A 16,679-nucleotide genomic window follows, 5' to 3' on the forward strand; every position below is an offset into this window, starting at 1 on the left:
CCCAATTGAAGTCATTTGGTGTACGGTAGTTGACACAAAATGAAGGAAGGCCCATGCAATTAAAATCATTTGGTGTACGGGTTTGACATTAAAGCCTTAATGTACGATTTCCGTCAAATTTGAATTTTGTTATTCTTTATTCAAAACGTGTTGAAATACTATGATATTAGTAATAACTGTTGGGAAGGGTTGCTGTCCATTTCAAGTTGAAATAACAAGGTAAAGTGAAAGAACCCCACTGGATATTTTGGCCATTTAACATGCAGTTCTATGGGAGGACATATTATCATACTTTTTAAATTATGATAATATATTGAACTTTGCTCTGTTGACCTACAAAGGCAACAAATTTGGCCGATTCCATTTAAGTGCAAGTTGGGACATGTGTAGACATTACAAATATGCAAAAAAAAACAGGTTTGAAAAAAATTAACCAATTTCATAATATAAGATCGTACATTATGGCTTTAATGAATGAACACCGTCAAAAAGAATAAACTGCGGCTCCCATCTGTTCACAAGTACTCATCATTTTCCCTTTTAAAAGAAGCTTTTGTTAACGTAGTCTTTGATTGCAGTCGTTTGCATGTTTTCATCAGGCATCTGCACTTCCGGGGTCAACAAACAACAAACATCCAAGTGCAGTGAAAGCCAGTGATCACAAGACAGCAACACAATGTCTCAGCCAGTGCTTGATATCAGATTGAAAAAAGTCAACAAAATATACAATGAAGGGGTAAGTATTTAGTGATTGATGGGAACCATGACATCGATTCCATGATAGTTTTGTTAAATGTGAATGTGCAAAACTGAATCAAGGAATGGTCATGATTGATGGTTGCATAATTTTGCACCAATTTTTAAGCTTATCAACATAATCAAGTTTGATCGATGAATACGATGATGCATGCATTATCCTATGATTATATCAATATAGATTACAGACTGCATTCTGCGAAACACAGCTCAATCTTCATCTACTGTCAATGATATTCAGCCATACATGCATAGGTAGAAAACCCAGGCCAGGTTTTTAAGAACACTCGGATCAGCAGAGAGAAAAAAATATGGGGGGCACAAAATACATGAGATTTCTAGAGGGCGACGAACCATATGGCCATGAAGATGTCATCCCTTCGCGCTTGCGCGACGCAGGGGGTGTCTGAGTAGTGCCGTACTATTACGCTATCTTTCCTATTCTTGTTTACAAACAGAGAGGTAGACCGTTCCGCTTGTCCAAACACTCAAGTATCAGAACTAGAAGGATGGTCCACAATAGCATGATTCATGTAACATGAATAGGGATTAAAAAGCTGTCAAGTAGAACCATGTGCTTCTTTTGTCCAATTTGCCATCAAGATTTCATGTGGAAACAGTTCAGACCCAGAACACGATTATGTCAGAAATTAATATTTTGTTCTGGGACTGATTATTAGGACTAGTGTCTGAGGGGGATGTGCCCCCCTCAGAAGTGAGAAACTTTTGCAAAATGAAGACCTACAAATGTAATTGAAGCCATTTGCTGGACCATTTTGCCCATTTCCTATTCGTGGACAAGTTTTCAATGTTATTGTATAAATTCAATTGCTTTAAACGTAACGTTCCGGGTATCTAAAGCATAAAGAAAAGGGCAACTTCTTTATACATACGCATGTGGGTGTCTGAGGGGGGATGTTCCCCTCTCAGAAGTTGGACAATTTTGCAAATGAAGGTCCAATTGAAGCCATTTGGTGGGCGATATTGACACTATTATTGTGTAAAATTTTAGTTAGATAAAGTTCGGAAATGTGTGAAAATGAAGGCCCAATCAAAGCCTTTCTTGGACCATTATTCACTATTACTATAGGCCTAATTTAGGGGTTCATTCATATATTTTCATGACTAAATGGTTGAAATGCCCTCGGGGCCGTGTGCATACATACCCGTTCATACATACATGTACCAGAACATTTTGTGATTCTTATTTCATCAAAATAATAACCAAAAATTACCAGTAACATTATTAAAAAACATGATTTTCCTTGCATTTTCCCTACCCGGCGATCTCACATCCGGGACACGGCATAAACGCTTGTTTATGCCCGGCTCTCACCAATCACGCGTTGTTATATAGCGTGTATGTATGAACATAAAGTTATTTCTTAAAACAATATAAAGTGTACGGGTGTCCAAAACAAAAGTGAAAACGGCCAGTTGTTTACGCATAGGCCTACGTAGATGGTGTCTGAGGGGGAAATTTTACAAAATGAAGGTCCACTTGAAGCCATTTGGTGCATCATTTTTACACCATTTATATCATTGCTTTAAACAAAATAAAAAACCCTTTAAAAGGGTTAAGGGCTGGGGTATGAACGTTTGTACGGTATTGTATTTATTGTGGGACATTAGAGCACATCAGACATATCGAATTGCATTCTGGAAATGAAGAATGTCCTTCTGATCTCAAATAATTTTTATTTTTTGAAATTAGCAATGTGATACACATTTTATGGCAAATGATTACAATTTGACATTTTTGATATTTAACAGTACTAGCATTAAACTTTATAAATCTGATGATTTATACTTGAAGTGTATGTAGGTGGGATGAAAAGCCGACGATCAATTGAAAATTTTGACCTTTCGTATTGGGCCGTGTGTCCTGAACTCGCCACCCTTAGCATTACATCACAAATATTATGAATTTGTATACCAATCGAGTTTCTAATTAGATTATCTCCACAATTATCAACCCTAAACTAGCAAAAGTATACATTTTTGGAAAGCTGAAGGCATAAGCAATTCACATATACCTTTCAACTCATTATACAGGGTGACCTTCAAGTTATACAGGGTGGAATAAAAAAGATTCAGATAAAAAATGGGATACTTAATGCATTGCTTATTATCAACTTGCAGTAATAAACTGGAAGTAAACAACATTCATTTGGTTAGAGGATAGGGGAGCCTACTGACTTTGGAAGAAACCAAAATCACAGCTGTTAAGTAATCTCGGAATACAGGGTGTCCCAAAGTATGTTGGAATTTTTTACAATTTGACATATTTTGAACTAAAACATTTTGCTAACCCATACAGAAAAATTAAGTCCATATTTAGATTCCTCATTAAATTTCCCTTCAGAAAATCTATACTTCGACTTTGATACGATAGGTAATTAAAATTTTACAGTAACATCCGCATTACCTACTACAGTGTTTAATATGAAAACGGGTAGTTTTGTATATGAAAAGTTTGTATTTTCTAGACTAAACCAATCATAAATGATTAAAAACTATTAGTAGAAGTGTTTAGCTGTAAGGTCATGAGTATTTTAGATGCTAAATAGAGTCCAAATCCAATTTACAGCCTTTACAGAAGCAGATTATGCACTAAAATATCAATCCCATAGAGTTTTTGTGTACCACATCCCCCACCTCCGCCACCCTGCCCATTCTGAATTCTATGAAGCACAGTGTCAGTATTACAAAGGCTGAAGAATTTCTTTTTAGAGGGTTGAAAGTGCATTTTATTTAGCAATAAAATGAGACCACAAGCATGATAATAACTTATTGCTTGGCAGAGATATCATAATTTAATTGGAGTTGACTTTGGAAAAACGTAACGTCGCCACCTTTTTTGGATGGCGAATTCAAGATGCACGACCATTGAAGATATAAATTTTTTTCCCAAAACACCAAAAAAAATTAGGTCTTTTTGGGAAAAAAATCCATATCTTCAATATGAAAGGTCAAAATTTTCAATTGATCGTTGGCTTTTCCTCCCAGCTACATACACTTTAAGAATATATCATTAGATTTATAAAATTTACTTCGAGGACTGTTATATCAAAAATGTGAAAAATATCAAATTTTAATAATGTGTCATAAAATTTGTATTATATCGATCGTGAATTTCAAAAAATGAAAATTATTTGATATCAGAAAGACATTCTTCGTATTCAGAATGCAATTCGATATGTCTGATGTGCTCTCATGTCCGACAAAAAATACTGTCGAAACGCTCAAAACACTCATTCTATATCCCTTAAGCAACGTCAAGGGACTATCTTTGAAATGTTGGAAACTCTGACGATTCATTTGGGGGGTATTGACTTATTAAATGAGGTATACAAACCAAAGCAATAACGTGTTGACATGAATGTCAAGTTTGTTAGGATCGGTTTAATTACTTTACACTGTAAATTATACAAGTGTTTAGGATTTCTGTAAAACTTTTTAAACACTGCAAGGTGTAAAGGTCTTTATAATGTACAAAATGAAGTTTTACTAAAATGTGTCTTTTTGTTTAATATTCAGGACACGCTAGCAGGTGTAGTGGTCGTTGCAAGCAAATCAGATGTACAACATCAAGGCATTACGCTGACAGTAGATGGCTCTGTTAACTTACAACTCAGCTCTAAGAGTGTTGGTCTCTTTGAAGCTTTCTATAACTCACTCAAAGTAAGTAACATGACAGATGTACAATGTAGTAAGCTTTCAATGTAAGGTCTTGTTTATGTAGTGGATGTACAGCCCACATTCCTATAGAGGTTGTGCATATGACGCGTCATACCATATATGGCGCCTGGCGGACTACTCAAATGCATTCAACAAAAGCATGATTGCAATCTACCACGACAGTTCCTCTAACATACATAACAAAATGCACTACGCCATGATTACAGTGAAGGACACCGGTTCAAATCCTTTGTTTGGAGCCAATCAATAATTTCACGCACAACCTCTATTGAGCGAGGATGACAATTTTGTCATACTTGTCTGTTTACAAACAGAGAGGTAGACAAAAGACCTGTCTAAATGGTTCCGGTTAAATCCAAACACTAAAGTATCAGAAGGATGTTCCACAATAGAGTGATTCACACAGCATATGAATAGGGGATTAAAAAGCTGTGAAGAGTTTTCATGTGCGTCTTTTGTCCCGTTTGCCATCAAGATTTCGAAGGGAAACAGTTCAGATCCAGATGTCAGTTTAAGAATATTTTGATCTGGGACTGGATATTCGGACTATTGTTCATGCAGTTTCAATTGCTCTACCACATTATTTGACTTTATATACTTCATTAATATATTCTTGTTCATTGATTGGTTAAAAGTGGATCACATGACCAAAAATAGTTCTACCATCAGTACTCCTATCCGTAAATAGTACCTCTAAGCCGTAAATAGTATTTTCAATGTCCCGGATGAGCCGTAAATAGTACCTCCAAGCCGTAAATAGTACTTTTGACCATGCCTTCAAGGCGTGCGCGCGCATTCGATCGACGGAACAGTTCACGCACGCTTGAAACTGCCATAGCATCATTTCGCTGCTGTAATTGGTTAGCCCGATTTTAGGCTATTCGATTTTTTGAAGGGTAGGTTGTGCTTAAATTAGCCGTGTTGTTCACTCAGGATAGAAGCGGGAGAGTCAAAACGTCAAATAATTTTCTTTTAACCAATCAATGAACAAAGAACATATTAATTAAGTATATAAAACAAATATATACTGCCTTTATTCGAAGTTCTGGTTAAAACTATGGTCCCTCGTTGAGATCAATTAATACTATTTTCCTTCGGGCTGCGCCCTCAGGAAAATAGTACTATTGATCTCACCTCGGGCCCATAGTTTTAACCAGAACCTCTCATGGCAGTATATATTTGTATAATGAAACTTGGTCAGAGAGACTAGTTCCATTTTCATAATTTTGTGACTAGCATTCTCAATTTTAAAATCACATGAAAACTTGATGAGCTGTTATGTGTACAATTGGATTATGACATAGAATGATCCCTGAGTGAAACTGAGATGGGCTGGTGATTTATTACAAAAATATGTACATTTCCTAAGTTTCACTTACATTACTGTTTTGAAATCAATTTTGTTGAGACAAATTGCCCGTTTCCATTGAGTATTGCTCATTTTGCAGCCGCTACCTGAGAGAATCGCCCCATTACCTCATGGCCCCTGTATTCTTTGAGCCCTGATAAACAACCCCTCTGTCAAAACTCAAAAGCCAAACAATTATCTTTTTATCTGGGAACATATTAAGTGAACCTAATTATTTTTCACATTGTTTTTACAGCCAATACAGCTTCTCAACTATATTGTACCCGTCTCCAAACCAGGCAAGATTCCAGCAGGAAAGACAGAGATTCCATTTGAATTGCCATTGAAACCCAAAGTGAACAAATCACTTTATGAAACATATCATGGAGTGTTTGTTAATGTCCAGGTATGATATAATATTGGATGGTTTCAGAGCAATACCAGATTATATTGGATGAACTATCAGGCATGAGAATTTTCAGGCTTTTGCCTGAATTCAGGCAGTTTTGTTGTCCAAATTTACACATTTTTACGTTCCCTCCTGGCATAAACATTGACCACTCCCTTATCTTTATATTACAGTATACCAGCAAAGTAGAAATGAAAGAGCCATTGCTAGCTAAGGACCTTGGTAAAACAGTAGAGTTTATTTTGCGTCCCCCTCCTGGCATAAACACTGACCGCTCCCTTATCTTTCTATTACAGTACATGTATGCCATCAAAGTAGAAATGAAGATGTCATTGCTAGCTAAGAACCTTGGTAAAACAGTAGAGTTTATTTTGCGTTCCCCTCCCACCATAAACAATGACTGCTCCCTTATCTTTCTATTACAGTATACCATCAAAATAGAAATGAAGAGATTCTTTCTGGTTAAGGACATTAGTAAAACAGGAGAGTTTATTTTGCGTCCCCCTCCCACCATAAACAATGACCGCCCCCTTATCTTTCTATTACAGTATACCATCAAAGTAGAAATGAAGAGGCCGCTGCTAGCTAAGGACCTTGGTAAAACAGTAGAGTTTATTTTGGAATATAAAGATCAGAAGGAGAAAGCACAGCCTAAAGCAGTTCCATTCACAATAACACCAGAGTCATTACAGAATGTTAAAGATGTAAGTATCCTTTTCACATCGGTGTCGACTGCAGACAACAAGTTCCAAATTTTCTTTAAAATTTCAAAAATGTCAGAATTGTGCATTTCCATGACCATATTTGGAATCAGCTTGAAAAATGCATTAAAATGAGTACAAACAAGTCTAGTATTGGTTTAAATGCCCATCACTTTTTAAAACTGACAGTGATTGTATTGGTCTGATTCTCTGATAACATCCCCTCTGAAAATGGTGTATTCTCATGGTCCAGGCAACCAATTATAAATTAAATACAAGGAGAGTGGAATTAAATCTGAATGAATCTTAAGATGTTACCAATTCAATTCATTATTATGTTTTGATGAAACCAATTGTGTGAAAATATTGGATCCAACACAATAATGATAAAATTGGATGCTTTGGAGTTTTAAAATATTGGACTCAACTACGTCTCGTCCAATATTTTAAAACTCATAGCTCGATCAATAAATATGGACTCAATCAATCCAATTTTATATCAAACTTGGTTTGAAGTCATACCCCAGTAAGTCAGGTGGTATAGGACATGTGACGTACAAGGCTGATGAAACTAGAAGCCTGACATCCTGTTCAAAATAGACTGTTAGCAGTTACAAATTGAAAAACAATATTCTTACAGTTCGGTGCTTTGACACAACATTACACATTTAGAATTGTTTGTGAAGATTTCATGATTATGTGTTAATCCAATGGCGACGTCAAAAATGGCGATATCACATCTGACACCCCCTGCCAGTAAGTTACCACCGCCGGGAATTGAACCTTAGACATCATGCACCAAAGGCAAGTACCCTAACCATTAGCCTATGGAGTCCCTTCATTTCAGATTGTTAATGGTCACTGAATCTTTTCCTTTTTACAGAAGGGTGGTCTTCCAAAGTTTTGTGTGAAAGGTAGATTAGACTCCGCCATATGCTGCATCAAGAATCCCTTGACAGGCCATGTAGTAATAGAGCAGTGTGATGCACCAATTAAATCTGTGGAAATACAACTTGTTAGAGTGGAAACATGTGGCTGTGCAGAAGGCTATGCTAGAGATGGTAAGTGACAAATAACTTCAGATGATGTCAAAGGTCAGACTTAAATACTTTTATGATAGCTCATTCAGTGATGTTGATAGGCATTGGATGGAAGGTTTTGTCCATTTATATTTATATGTGTATATACATGTATTCACTGCTGTGTTTAAGCTCCACATGCATGATAATTAATTGACAAGAATCAAATATCAAGAAGCAATCATACAGAATTTGTCACTCATTGAACAACAGCTTTTTTCCCTCTTTTGGGCAAAAAACTTTGACTGTCCAAAGATGAGTGCAATACACAGATTTATTGGTTGAGCTATCAGTATTTCAAATATTGGGTGAAACAAAGCCAAGCACAATATTAATTGTTACAACCAGAAGGCGAGATCAATAAATTGGTGTATAAAACCCAAGGCCTAGGCCCTGTAAATTTTGTGTTCACTTTGAAATTAGAAAAAACATACAAGACTTTGAAACATACATGTACATGTATTACAAAGAAATAGTATTTATTGAAGGTGAGTGTATCTGGAGGTCATAATGCATTTCAAGTTTAACATCATATTCATGCTATTTGATTTTCAGCTACAGAAATCCAGAACATCCAGATAGGTGAAGGCGATGTGTGTAGAGGGCTGACTATTCCTATCTATATGGTGTTCCCTAGACTCTTCACATGTCCTACGTTAGCAACTAGTAATTTCAAAGTTGGTAAGTTTGTGTAGAGGGCTGACTATCCCCATCTATATGGTGTTCCCTAGGCTCTTCACGTGTCCTACGTTAGCAACTAGTAATTTCAAAGTTGGTATTAAAGTGTGTGTAGAGGGCTGACTATCCCCATCTATATGGTGTTCCCTAGGCTCTTCATGTGTCTTACGTTAGCAACTAGTAATTTCAAAGTTGGTATTAAAGTGTGTGTAGAGGGCTGACTATCCCCATGTATATGGTGTTCCCTAGGCTCTTCACGTGTCCTACTTTAGCAACTAGTAATTTCAAAGTTGGTAAGTGTGTGTAGAGGGCTGACTCTCCCCATGTATATGGTGTTCCCTAGGCTCTTCACGTGTCCTACTTTAGCAACTAGTAATTTCAAAGTTAGTAAGTGTGTGTAGAGGGCTGACTATCCCTATCTATATGGTGTTCCCTAGGCTCTTCACGTGTCCTACGTTAGCAACTAGTAATTTCAAAGTCGGTAAGTGTGTGTAGAGGGCTGACTATCCCCATCTATATGGTGTTCCCTAGGCTCTTCACGTGTCCTACGTTAGCAACTAGTAATTTCAAAGTCGGTAAGTGTGTGTAGAGGGCTGACTATCCCCATCTATATGGTGTTCCCTAGGCTCTTCACGTGTCCTATGTTAGCAACTAGTAATTTCAAAGTCGGTAAGTGTGTGTAGAGGACTGACTCTCCCCATGTATATGGTGTTCCCTAGGCTCTTCACATGTCCTACTTTAGCAACTAGTAATTTCAAAGTTAGTAAGTGTGTGTAGAGGGCTGACTATCCCTATCTATATGGTGTTCCCTAGGCTCTTCACGTGTCCTACGTTAGCAACTAGTAATTTCAAAGTCGGTAAGTGTGTGTAGAGGGCTGACTATCCCCATCTATATGGTGTTCCCTAGGCTCTTCACGTGTCCTACGTTAGCAACTAGTAATTTCAAAGTTGGTAAGTTTGTGTAGAGGGCTGACTATCCCCATCTATATGGTGTTCCCTAGGCTCTTCACGTGTCCTACGTTAGCAACTAGTAATTTCAAAGTCGGTAAGTGTGTGTAGAGGGCTGACTATCCCCATCTATATGGTGTTCCCTAGGCTCTTCACGTGTCCTACGTTAGCAACTAGTAATTTCAAAGTTGGTAAGTGTGTGTAGAGGGCTGACTATCCCCATCTATATGGTGTTCCCTAGGCTCTTCACGTGTCCTACTTTAGCAACTAGTAATTTCAAAGTTGGTAAGTGTGTGTAGAGGGCTGACTATCCCCATCTATATGGTGTTCCCTAGGCTCTTCACGTGTCCTACTTTAGCAACTAGTAATTTCAAAGTCGGTAAGTGTGTGTAGAGGGCTGACTATCCCCATCTATATGGTGTTCCCTAGGCTCTTCATATGTCCTACGTTAGCAACTAGTAATTTCAAAGTCGGTAAGTGTGTGTAGAGGGCTGACTATCCCCATGTATATGGTGTTCCCTAGGCTCTTCACGTGTCCTACGTTAGCAACTAGTAATTTCAAAGTCGGTAAGTGTGTGTAGAGGGCTGACTATCCCCATGTATATGGTGTTCCCTAGGCTCTTCATGTGTCCTACGTTAGCAACTAGTAATTTCAAAGTTGGTAAGTTTGTGTAGAGGGCTGACTATCCCTATCTATATGGTGTTCCCTAGGCTCTTCACGTGTCCTACGTTAGCAACTAGTAATTTCAAAGTTGGTAAGTGTGTGTAGAGGGCTGACTATCCCTATCTATATGGTGTTCCCTAGGCTCTTCACGTGTCCTACGTTAGCAACTAGTAATTTCAAAGTTGGTAAGTGTGTGTAGAGGGCTGACTATCCCTATCTATATGGTGTTCCCTAGGCTCTTCACGTGTCCTACGTTAGCAACTAGTAATTTCAAAGTTGGTAAGTGTGTGTAGAGGGCTGACTATCCCTATCTATATGGTGTTCCCTAGACTCTTTACTTGTCCTACGTTAGCAACTAGTAATTTCAAAGTTGGTAAGTGTGTGTAGAGGGCTGACTATCCCCATGTATATGGTGTTCCCTAGACTCTTTACTTGTCCTACGTTAGCAACTAGTAATTTCAAAGTTGGTAAGTGTGTGTAGAGGGCTGACAATCCCCATCTATATGGTGTTCCCTAGACTCTTTACTTGTCCTACATTAGCAACTAGTAATTTTAAAGTTGGTAAGTGTGTGTAGAGGGCTGACTATCCCCATGTATATGGTGTTCCCTAGACTCTTTACTTGTCCTACGTTAGCAACTAGTAATTTCAAAGTTGGTAAGTGTGTGTAGAGGGCTGACAATCCCCATCTATATGGTGTTCCCTAGACTCTTTACTTGTCCTACATTAGCAACTAGTAATTTTAAAGTTGGTAAGTGTGTGTAGAGGGCTGACTATTCCTATCTATATGGTGTTCCCTAGACTCTTTACTTGTCCTACATTAGCAACTAGTAATTTTAAAGTTGGTAAGTGTGTGTGAGGGCTGACTATCCCCATGTATATGGTGTTCCCTAGACTCTTTACTTGTCCTACATTAGCAACTAGTAATTTCAAAGTTGGTAAGTGTGTGTAGAGGGCTGACAATCCCCATCTATATGGTGTTCCCTAGACTCTTTACTTGTCCTACATTAGCAACTAGTAATTTTAAAGTTGGTAAGTGTGTGTAGAGGGCTGACTATTCCCATCTATATGGTGTTCCCTAGACTCTTTACTTGTCCTACATTAGCAACTAGTAATTTTAAAGTTGGTAAGATGAGAAGACATTATGTTTCCAGTTGTACATTGGACTATTCCAGTTAAAATCCATACACCCCATATGAAATACATGAACTTAATCTCCCACACAGGGAGTGCAGATTTCAAATTGAGTCACATATTCAGGCAACCTCGTTTGAAATCTACACCATCTGTGTGGGAGATTAAGGTGATGTTTTCCGTAGGGGTGTATGAATTTCAACTGGAATAACGTACCCATATTTAGCTGATTATAATTTGGTTCGCATCAAGTTCGATAGTGACGTACATGCGTATTTCGCTCGCCGCAGTATCGAATCGCTCGCGTAAAGTTAAACGCCCTGAGTGTACACACACACGTAGAGGGGCGGTTTGTCAGCACGCTTGCGGCGCAACCGCGAAAAAGCATTTACGTCACTACCGAATTTTGAGTGAACCAAATTATAGGAATAAATTTCTTTTAAGCTTTTTTAGTGTGGTGGGGCCCTGGTTAGTGGCATCATGCATGACCATACAGGGTGTCCCAGAAAAAATTACCGAGTGAATGAAATTGAACGTAAGTCGAGAAATAGACATCAGAGTCAAAAAATTTAAAATGTAGCGCATAGCCTATTTTATTGTGCATCACATGTGAAGTTTTTATTTGATTCGGTTGACTGGTTGCGAAGATATTATCAATTACATAATGCGTGCATTAATGCAGTTCATTCCAAGTTTGATCAACAGTCGCTTTTTCATACTCGCTCACCGCTTCCTAAAGATTGCGTGTCTCAATAAATTGAGTTCACATTATATATTTTGTAATCCGACGGTGTTATATGTTATTCATGCTTTCACTGAAGATGAATAACAGTTTGTCCGAGAAAACTTTGATTTCTGCAATTGGAAGCTTTCCAACTTTAATTCTTCAGGTTGCGCAACTATGTTATATTTTAACTTTTCAAAGAACATTTGAGTCAAGAATGACAATGATCAAGTGCTCACAGTTTTACTTGTGGTTTTTGATACCATGCAACATTAATATTGAAATTTAAACTTTGCATTACAATCTTTTGGAAATATTCCAAAACCGTTAATGTTTGCGAGAATTTGTTTAAGCCACCTGGAATACTTTATGCAATAATTCTTTATGCAACATTGATATCAACATTAACGAAAAAAGATATTTACAAGTACCGAGCATCATCTTACATGCAAGCTTTCATTTTCAATATCGTGCAGGTTTTCAAATTTGAGCGAAACGTAATTAAATGTTTTGCAAGAAATAGAATGTTTAAAAAGAACAAAAAGGATTTCACAGAACAAATTATGAAGCCGGCCCATTGACAGTTAACCAATAGTGTGCATTGTGTTGAATGATCTTTCTTTCAAACTTGGAATGAAGTGAATTGACGCATGCGTTATGTAATCGCTCATTTCTTCGCAATCAGTCAACCAATTCCAGTAAAATTGACATATAATGCAGAATAAGATGGGCTACACGCTGATTTTTAGATTATTAGATTTTGATGTCTATTTCTCGAATTACGCCCAAATTCATTCGCCCGGTAATTTTTTCTGGGACACCCTGTATGTCTCAAAAAAATCCTAAACAAGTATTTGCGAGTACTGAAAATGCACTCCTTAAAGTATAATAAGTGTCATTTCCCACCTGAAACAAGTATTGGCATTGATACATTCAAACGAAATCTAGTCCAATTTTATTTTGATTTCTGTGCCTGTGTGTGTACGAATCAGAACTGGGGACGTCAGTGTACAGCCAAAATAACCTAGGAATACCTTCTTTTCAACTGTACGGACCCTAAATATATCTTTTTCAGCTTTTTTTGTTTTTGATACCCTATTCATGATTACATATAGTACCTGATCATGAATAATATACCCTTTTTAAGTGCATCTTTGGTCACGTATGATACCCCCTAATCAAAGATTGGGCTTCAGCGGACTAATCCATTTAAAGTCCACTCCCATAGTGGAAGATTTTGGAAATATCTTCCACAGGGGAAGAATGAATATGAAATGGAAGTAGCACATTAAACTCATTCTCTCTCTCTGGAAGATTCAGGTTGAATCTTTGTCAGATGGTGCATGGAATTTAAAGTTGCCTAATGTGCTCATTCCATTTGAAATTCATAGTCGATCCCCATGCAGAATATTTTCCAAAATCTTCCACAGGGGGAGTGTAGATTTTAAATGGATTAACGGATGGGGTATGAATGTTTGGACAGTATTCATTGTGGGACATTAGAGCACATCAGCCCGGCACATCAGACATCGAATTGCATTCTGAATACGAAGAATGTCCTTCTGATATCAAATAATTTTGATTTTTGAAATTTGCAATGTAATACACATTTTATGGCAAATCATTAAAAATTGATATTTAACAGTACTGGAAGTAAACTTTATAAATCTGATGATTTATACTAGTCTTGAAGTGTATGTAGGTGGGATGAAAAGCCGACGATCAATTGAAAATTTTGACCTTTTCTTATTGAAGATATGGATTTTTTCCCCCAAACACCAAAAAAATTAGGTCTTTTTGTGCAAAAAAAATCCATATCTTCAATATGAAAGGTCAAAATTTTCAACTGATCGTCAGCTTTTCCTCCCAACTACATACAACTTAAGAATATATCATTAGATTTATAAAATTTACTTCAAGAACTGTTATATATCAAAAATGTGAAAAATATCAAATTTTAATAATTTGTCATAATATTTGGATTGGTTACACAGATGAATAAATCATGTAATTAACAATGATTTTAACCAATCACATTTGTTGTTTTATTTCAGAATTTGAAATCAACTTAGTGGTGGTACTACATGATGATCATCTCATTACAGAGAACTTTCCCATCAAGCTGACAAGATTTTGATATGTTTGCATGGATACAATCACTTCAAATGAACATTCCATATACCATAACAGATGGACATAATAGAGGTCTTCAGCCTTTCGCCATCTTGTGGGTAAAAATGATCTGCGTGTTCATGCGTCGGACACTACACGCATGGCGCAGCTTGCCACGCAGTTGTTATCACACATCAACGCGGTGATTTTGCTGTTCACGCATGGAGATCGAACGAACATCACAGCATGTACCCACAAGATGGCGGCATATGACGTCACGCTGACGGCCTCTATACTCTCTAATCTGAGCTTGACACTTGAAAATATATAACTTGAACAAGGAAATTATTTAATTAAATGTGACGCAGCACATCAAGAGGGGGGACTTTGCAGGTTAAGTCAATTTTGAGTATTTTTGCTTTGAAAGCATTTTGCAAGCTTTAAAATGGCACCTCATTTGCTCAAATTAATCAAGGCATTCATAGTCAATTGTATCCCAAATTCTTATTATTTTCCTTATTTTTTTCTGTCTATTTTAATCTATATCTTGAAAAGCACTCTGCCACAAAGTCCCCCCTTTTGATGTGCTGCATCACAACCATACATGGACTAACTAAATCCCAATCACACCACCAATTAATGAATTTGAGTTATAATGCACTCACTATTGTTACCACCATGGTGTGAAACGACTATAGCTAAAATAATAGTTTCTCGATCATGAGAGCTCAATAGGCACGCAATGACAATTGCGTCGGCGTACAACGCCACGTACAACGCCTACCACACACGCCATGAGTTGCGCTGCATTTTCCTGTATGTGCACAATCGATCATGCTATCGTGTCATTCCACTAAACTTGCGACATTACGCAGTGCACGCAGTACATTCATACTCTCATGATCGAGAAACTATTACTTTAGCTATAGTGTGTTCATCTACAAGCCACACCTTTTATTGGAAACACTGAAGTGCATAGGCCTATGCATAAAACAAGTTGGACCGGTCATGGTTACATTTAGACCTGGTTTAACTATGGAGATGGAGAAGAAACCTTTTGGTATTTACATGCCTTATTCTATATCAGTCAGTGTGCAGCGATATTATTGAAGATCTTGTTAAGGGCTCAGATAGCGATGTTTTCATTTTTTTGTGGGACCTGAGAGCACATCAGACCATGGAAGTAAGAGACATGGAAGCTGGTCGATCCAACACCTATTGAATTATTTACGTAACATTCTATAGAGGGTACGTATCAAGCTATTGTGATAACAATGTAGTCAGCGTGTCTTTGATGTGGATCAGACTTGCCGCCTGTATTGCCAGTTCGTTTATTTACAGGTTTATTATTTTGAGCAAAAATCATGTTTTTCTTGATTATGTTTCAAGTATGTTGTTTTTATTCGGAAAAAAGTGACAGGGATGTTAGATTTGTAATCCATAATTACAGAAATCCATTCAAAATATCGATTTCTACCCTATACTTACAGATTTTCGTAAACTTCAAAGTATTGGAAATCATGCATTGACGTCTAAACCGCTAATTAGCGGTAATAATTGATATGCGCACTTGGCACATGCTTTACATTATAAAATGAATCCCGCATCTATTTGTGTGCCCGGGCTGCCCGAAATTGCTGTTGACCAGAATGTTCCAGAGTCGGGTATTATCTTTACATTTTATGTAAAATAAATTGTATTTCATTTCATTTTCTGTTTTAAAACTGCTATCTGAAAGTCTAGCATATATACATTTAATCGGTAGGTTTTCACATAATTACATACTTTTAATAAAATTGTATAAATTAAACAGATAGCATTCTGACCATTACGTAGGGATTTTATAAAATCTGTTTGTGTTCATAAAACTAGTCATGCACTGCGGTAATCTAACACAGCCCATTGTCCGGACTTAGTACACGACCTCGTACTGCTATTGATTTTTAAGCGGGAACTTTGATTTTAGACATGGTACACGTTGACCATGCGATGACTCAATTGTTCCACTTTCAAATGTACTGCTTTTGTTCAGTATCGCGGCAAGTATGATACTCACTTTGATGTAGTATTTGACCAGCTTCCATGTGTATTACTTCCATGATCAGACATATCGAATTGCATTTTGAAAATGAGGAATGTCCTTCTGATATCAAATAATTTTGATTTTTTGAAATTCGCGATATAATACACATTTCATGGCAAAAATGATTAAAAATTGGAATGTTGGAAATTTAACAGTCCTCGAAGTAAATTGTATAAATCTAGTGATATGTACTTAAAGTGTATGTAGTTGGGATAAAAAGCCGTCCATCATATGAAAATTATGACCTTTTGTATTGAAGATACAGATTTTTTCCCCCAAACCGACCAAAAAAATGTCTTAGGCGACGAAAAAAAACCCTGTTCTACGGGCGGACGACCTTTAA

General features: G+C 37.1%; 1 protein-coding gene across 1 annotated transcript; it reads left to right on the forward strand.

The window, feature by feature from the left end:
• Window positions 1–622: 622 nt before the first annotated feature.
• Window positions 623–15,237, forward strand: LOC140144224 (vacuolar protein sorting-associated protein 26C-like). Its single transcript, XM_072166041.1, has 7 exons — window positions 623–736; window positions 4,297–4,440; window positions 6,063–6,212; window positions 6,764–6,919; window positions 7,800–7,977; window positions 8,551–8,676; window positions 14,196–15,237. Exons 1-7 carry the CDS (start codon window positions 677–679, stop codon window positions 14,276–14,278), a joined length of 897 nt encoding a protein of 298 aa, XP_072022142.1. The 5' UTR covers window positions 623–676; the 3' UTR covers window positions 14,279–15,237.
• Window positions 15,238–16,679: the final 1,442 nt, after the last annotated feature.

The sequence above is a fragment of the Amphiura filiformis genome, unplaced genomic scaffold (assembly GCF_039555335.1).
Source record: "Amphiura filiformis unplaced genomic scaffold, Afil_fr2py scaffold_45, whole genome shotgun sequence".
NCBI lineage: Eukaryota > Metazoa > Echinodermata > Ophiuroidea > Amphilepidida > Amphiuridae > Amphiura > Amphiura filiformis.

Bases quoted from the DNA above. Each gene is read 5' to 3' on its own strand.
- LOC140144224 (XM_072166041.1), top strand. From the start codon at position 677: ATGTCTCAGCCAGTGCTTGATATCAGATTGAAAAAAGTCAACAAAATA. The intron at 4,441-6,062 runs GTAAGTAACATG...TTGTTTTTACAG, and splicing joins CTTTCTATAACTCACTCAAA to CCAATACAGCTTCTCAACTA. The intron at 8,677-14,195 runs GTAAGTTTGTGT...GTTTTATTTCAG, and splicing joins AACTAGTAATTTCAAAGTTG to AATTTGAAATCAACTTAGTG.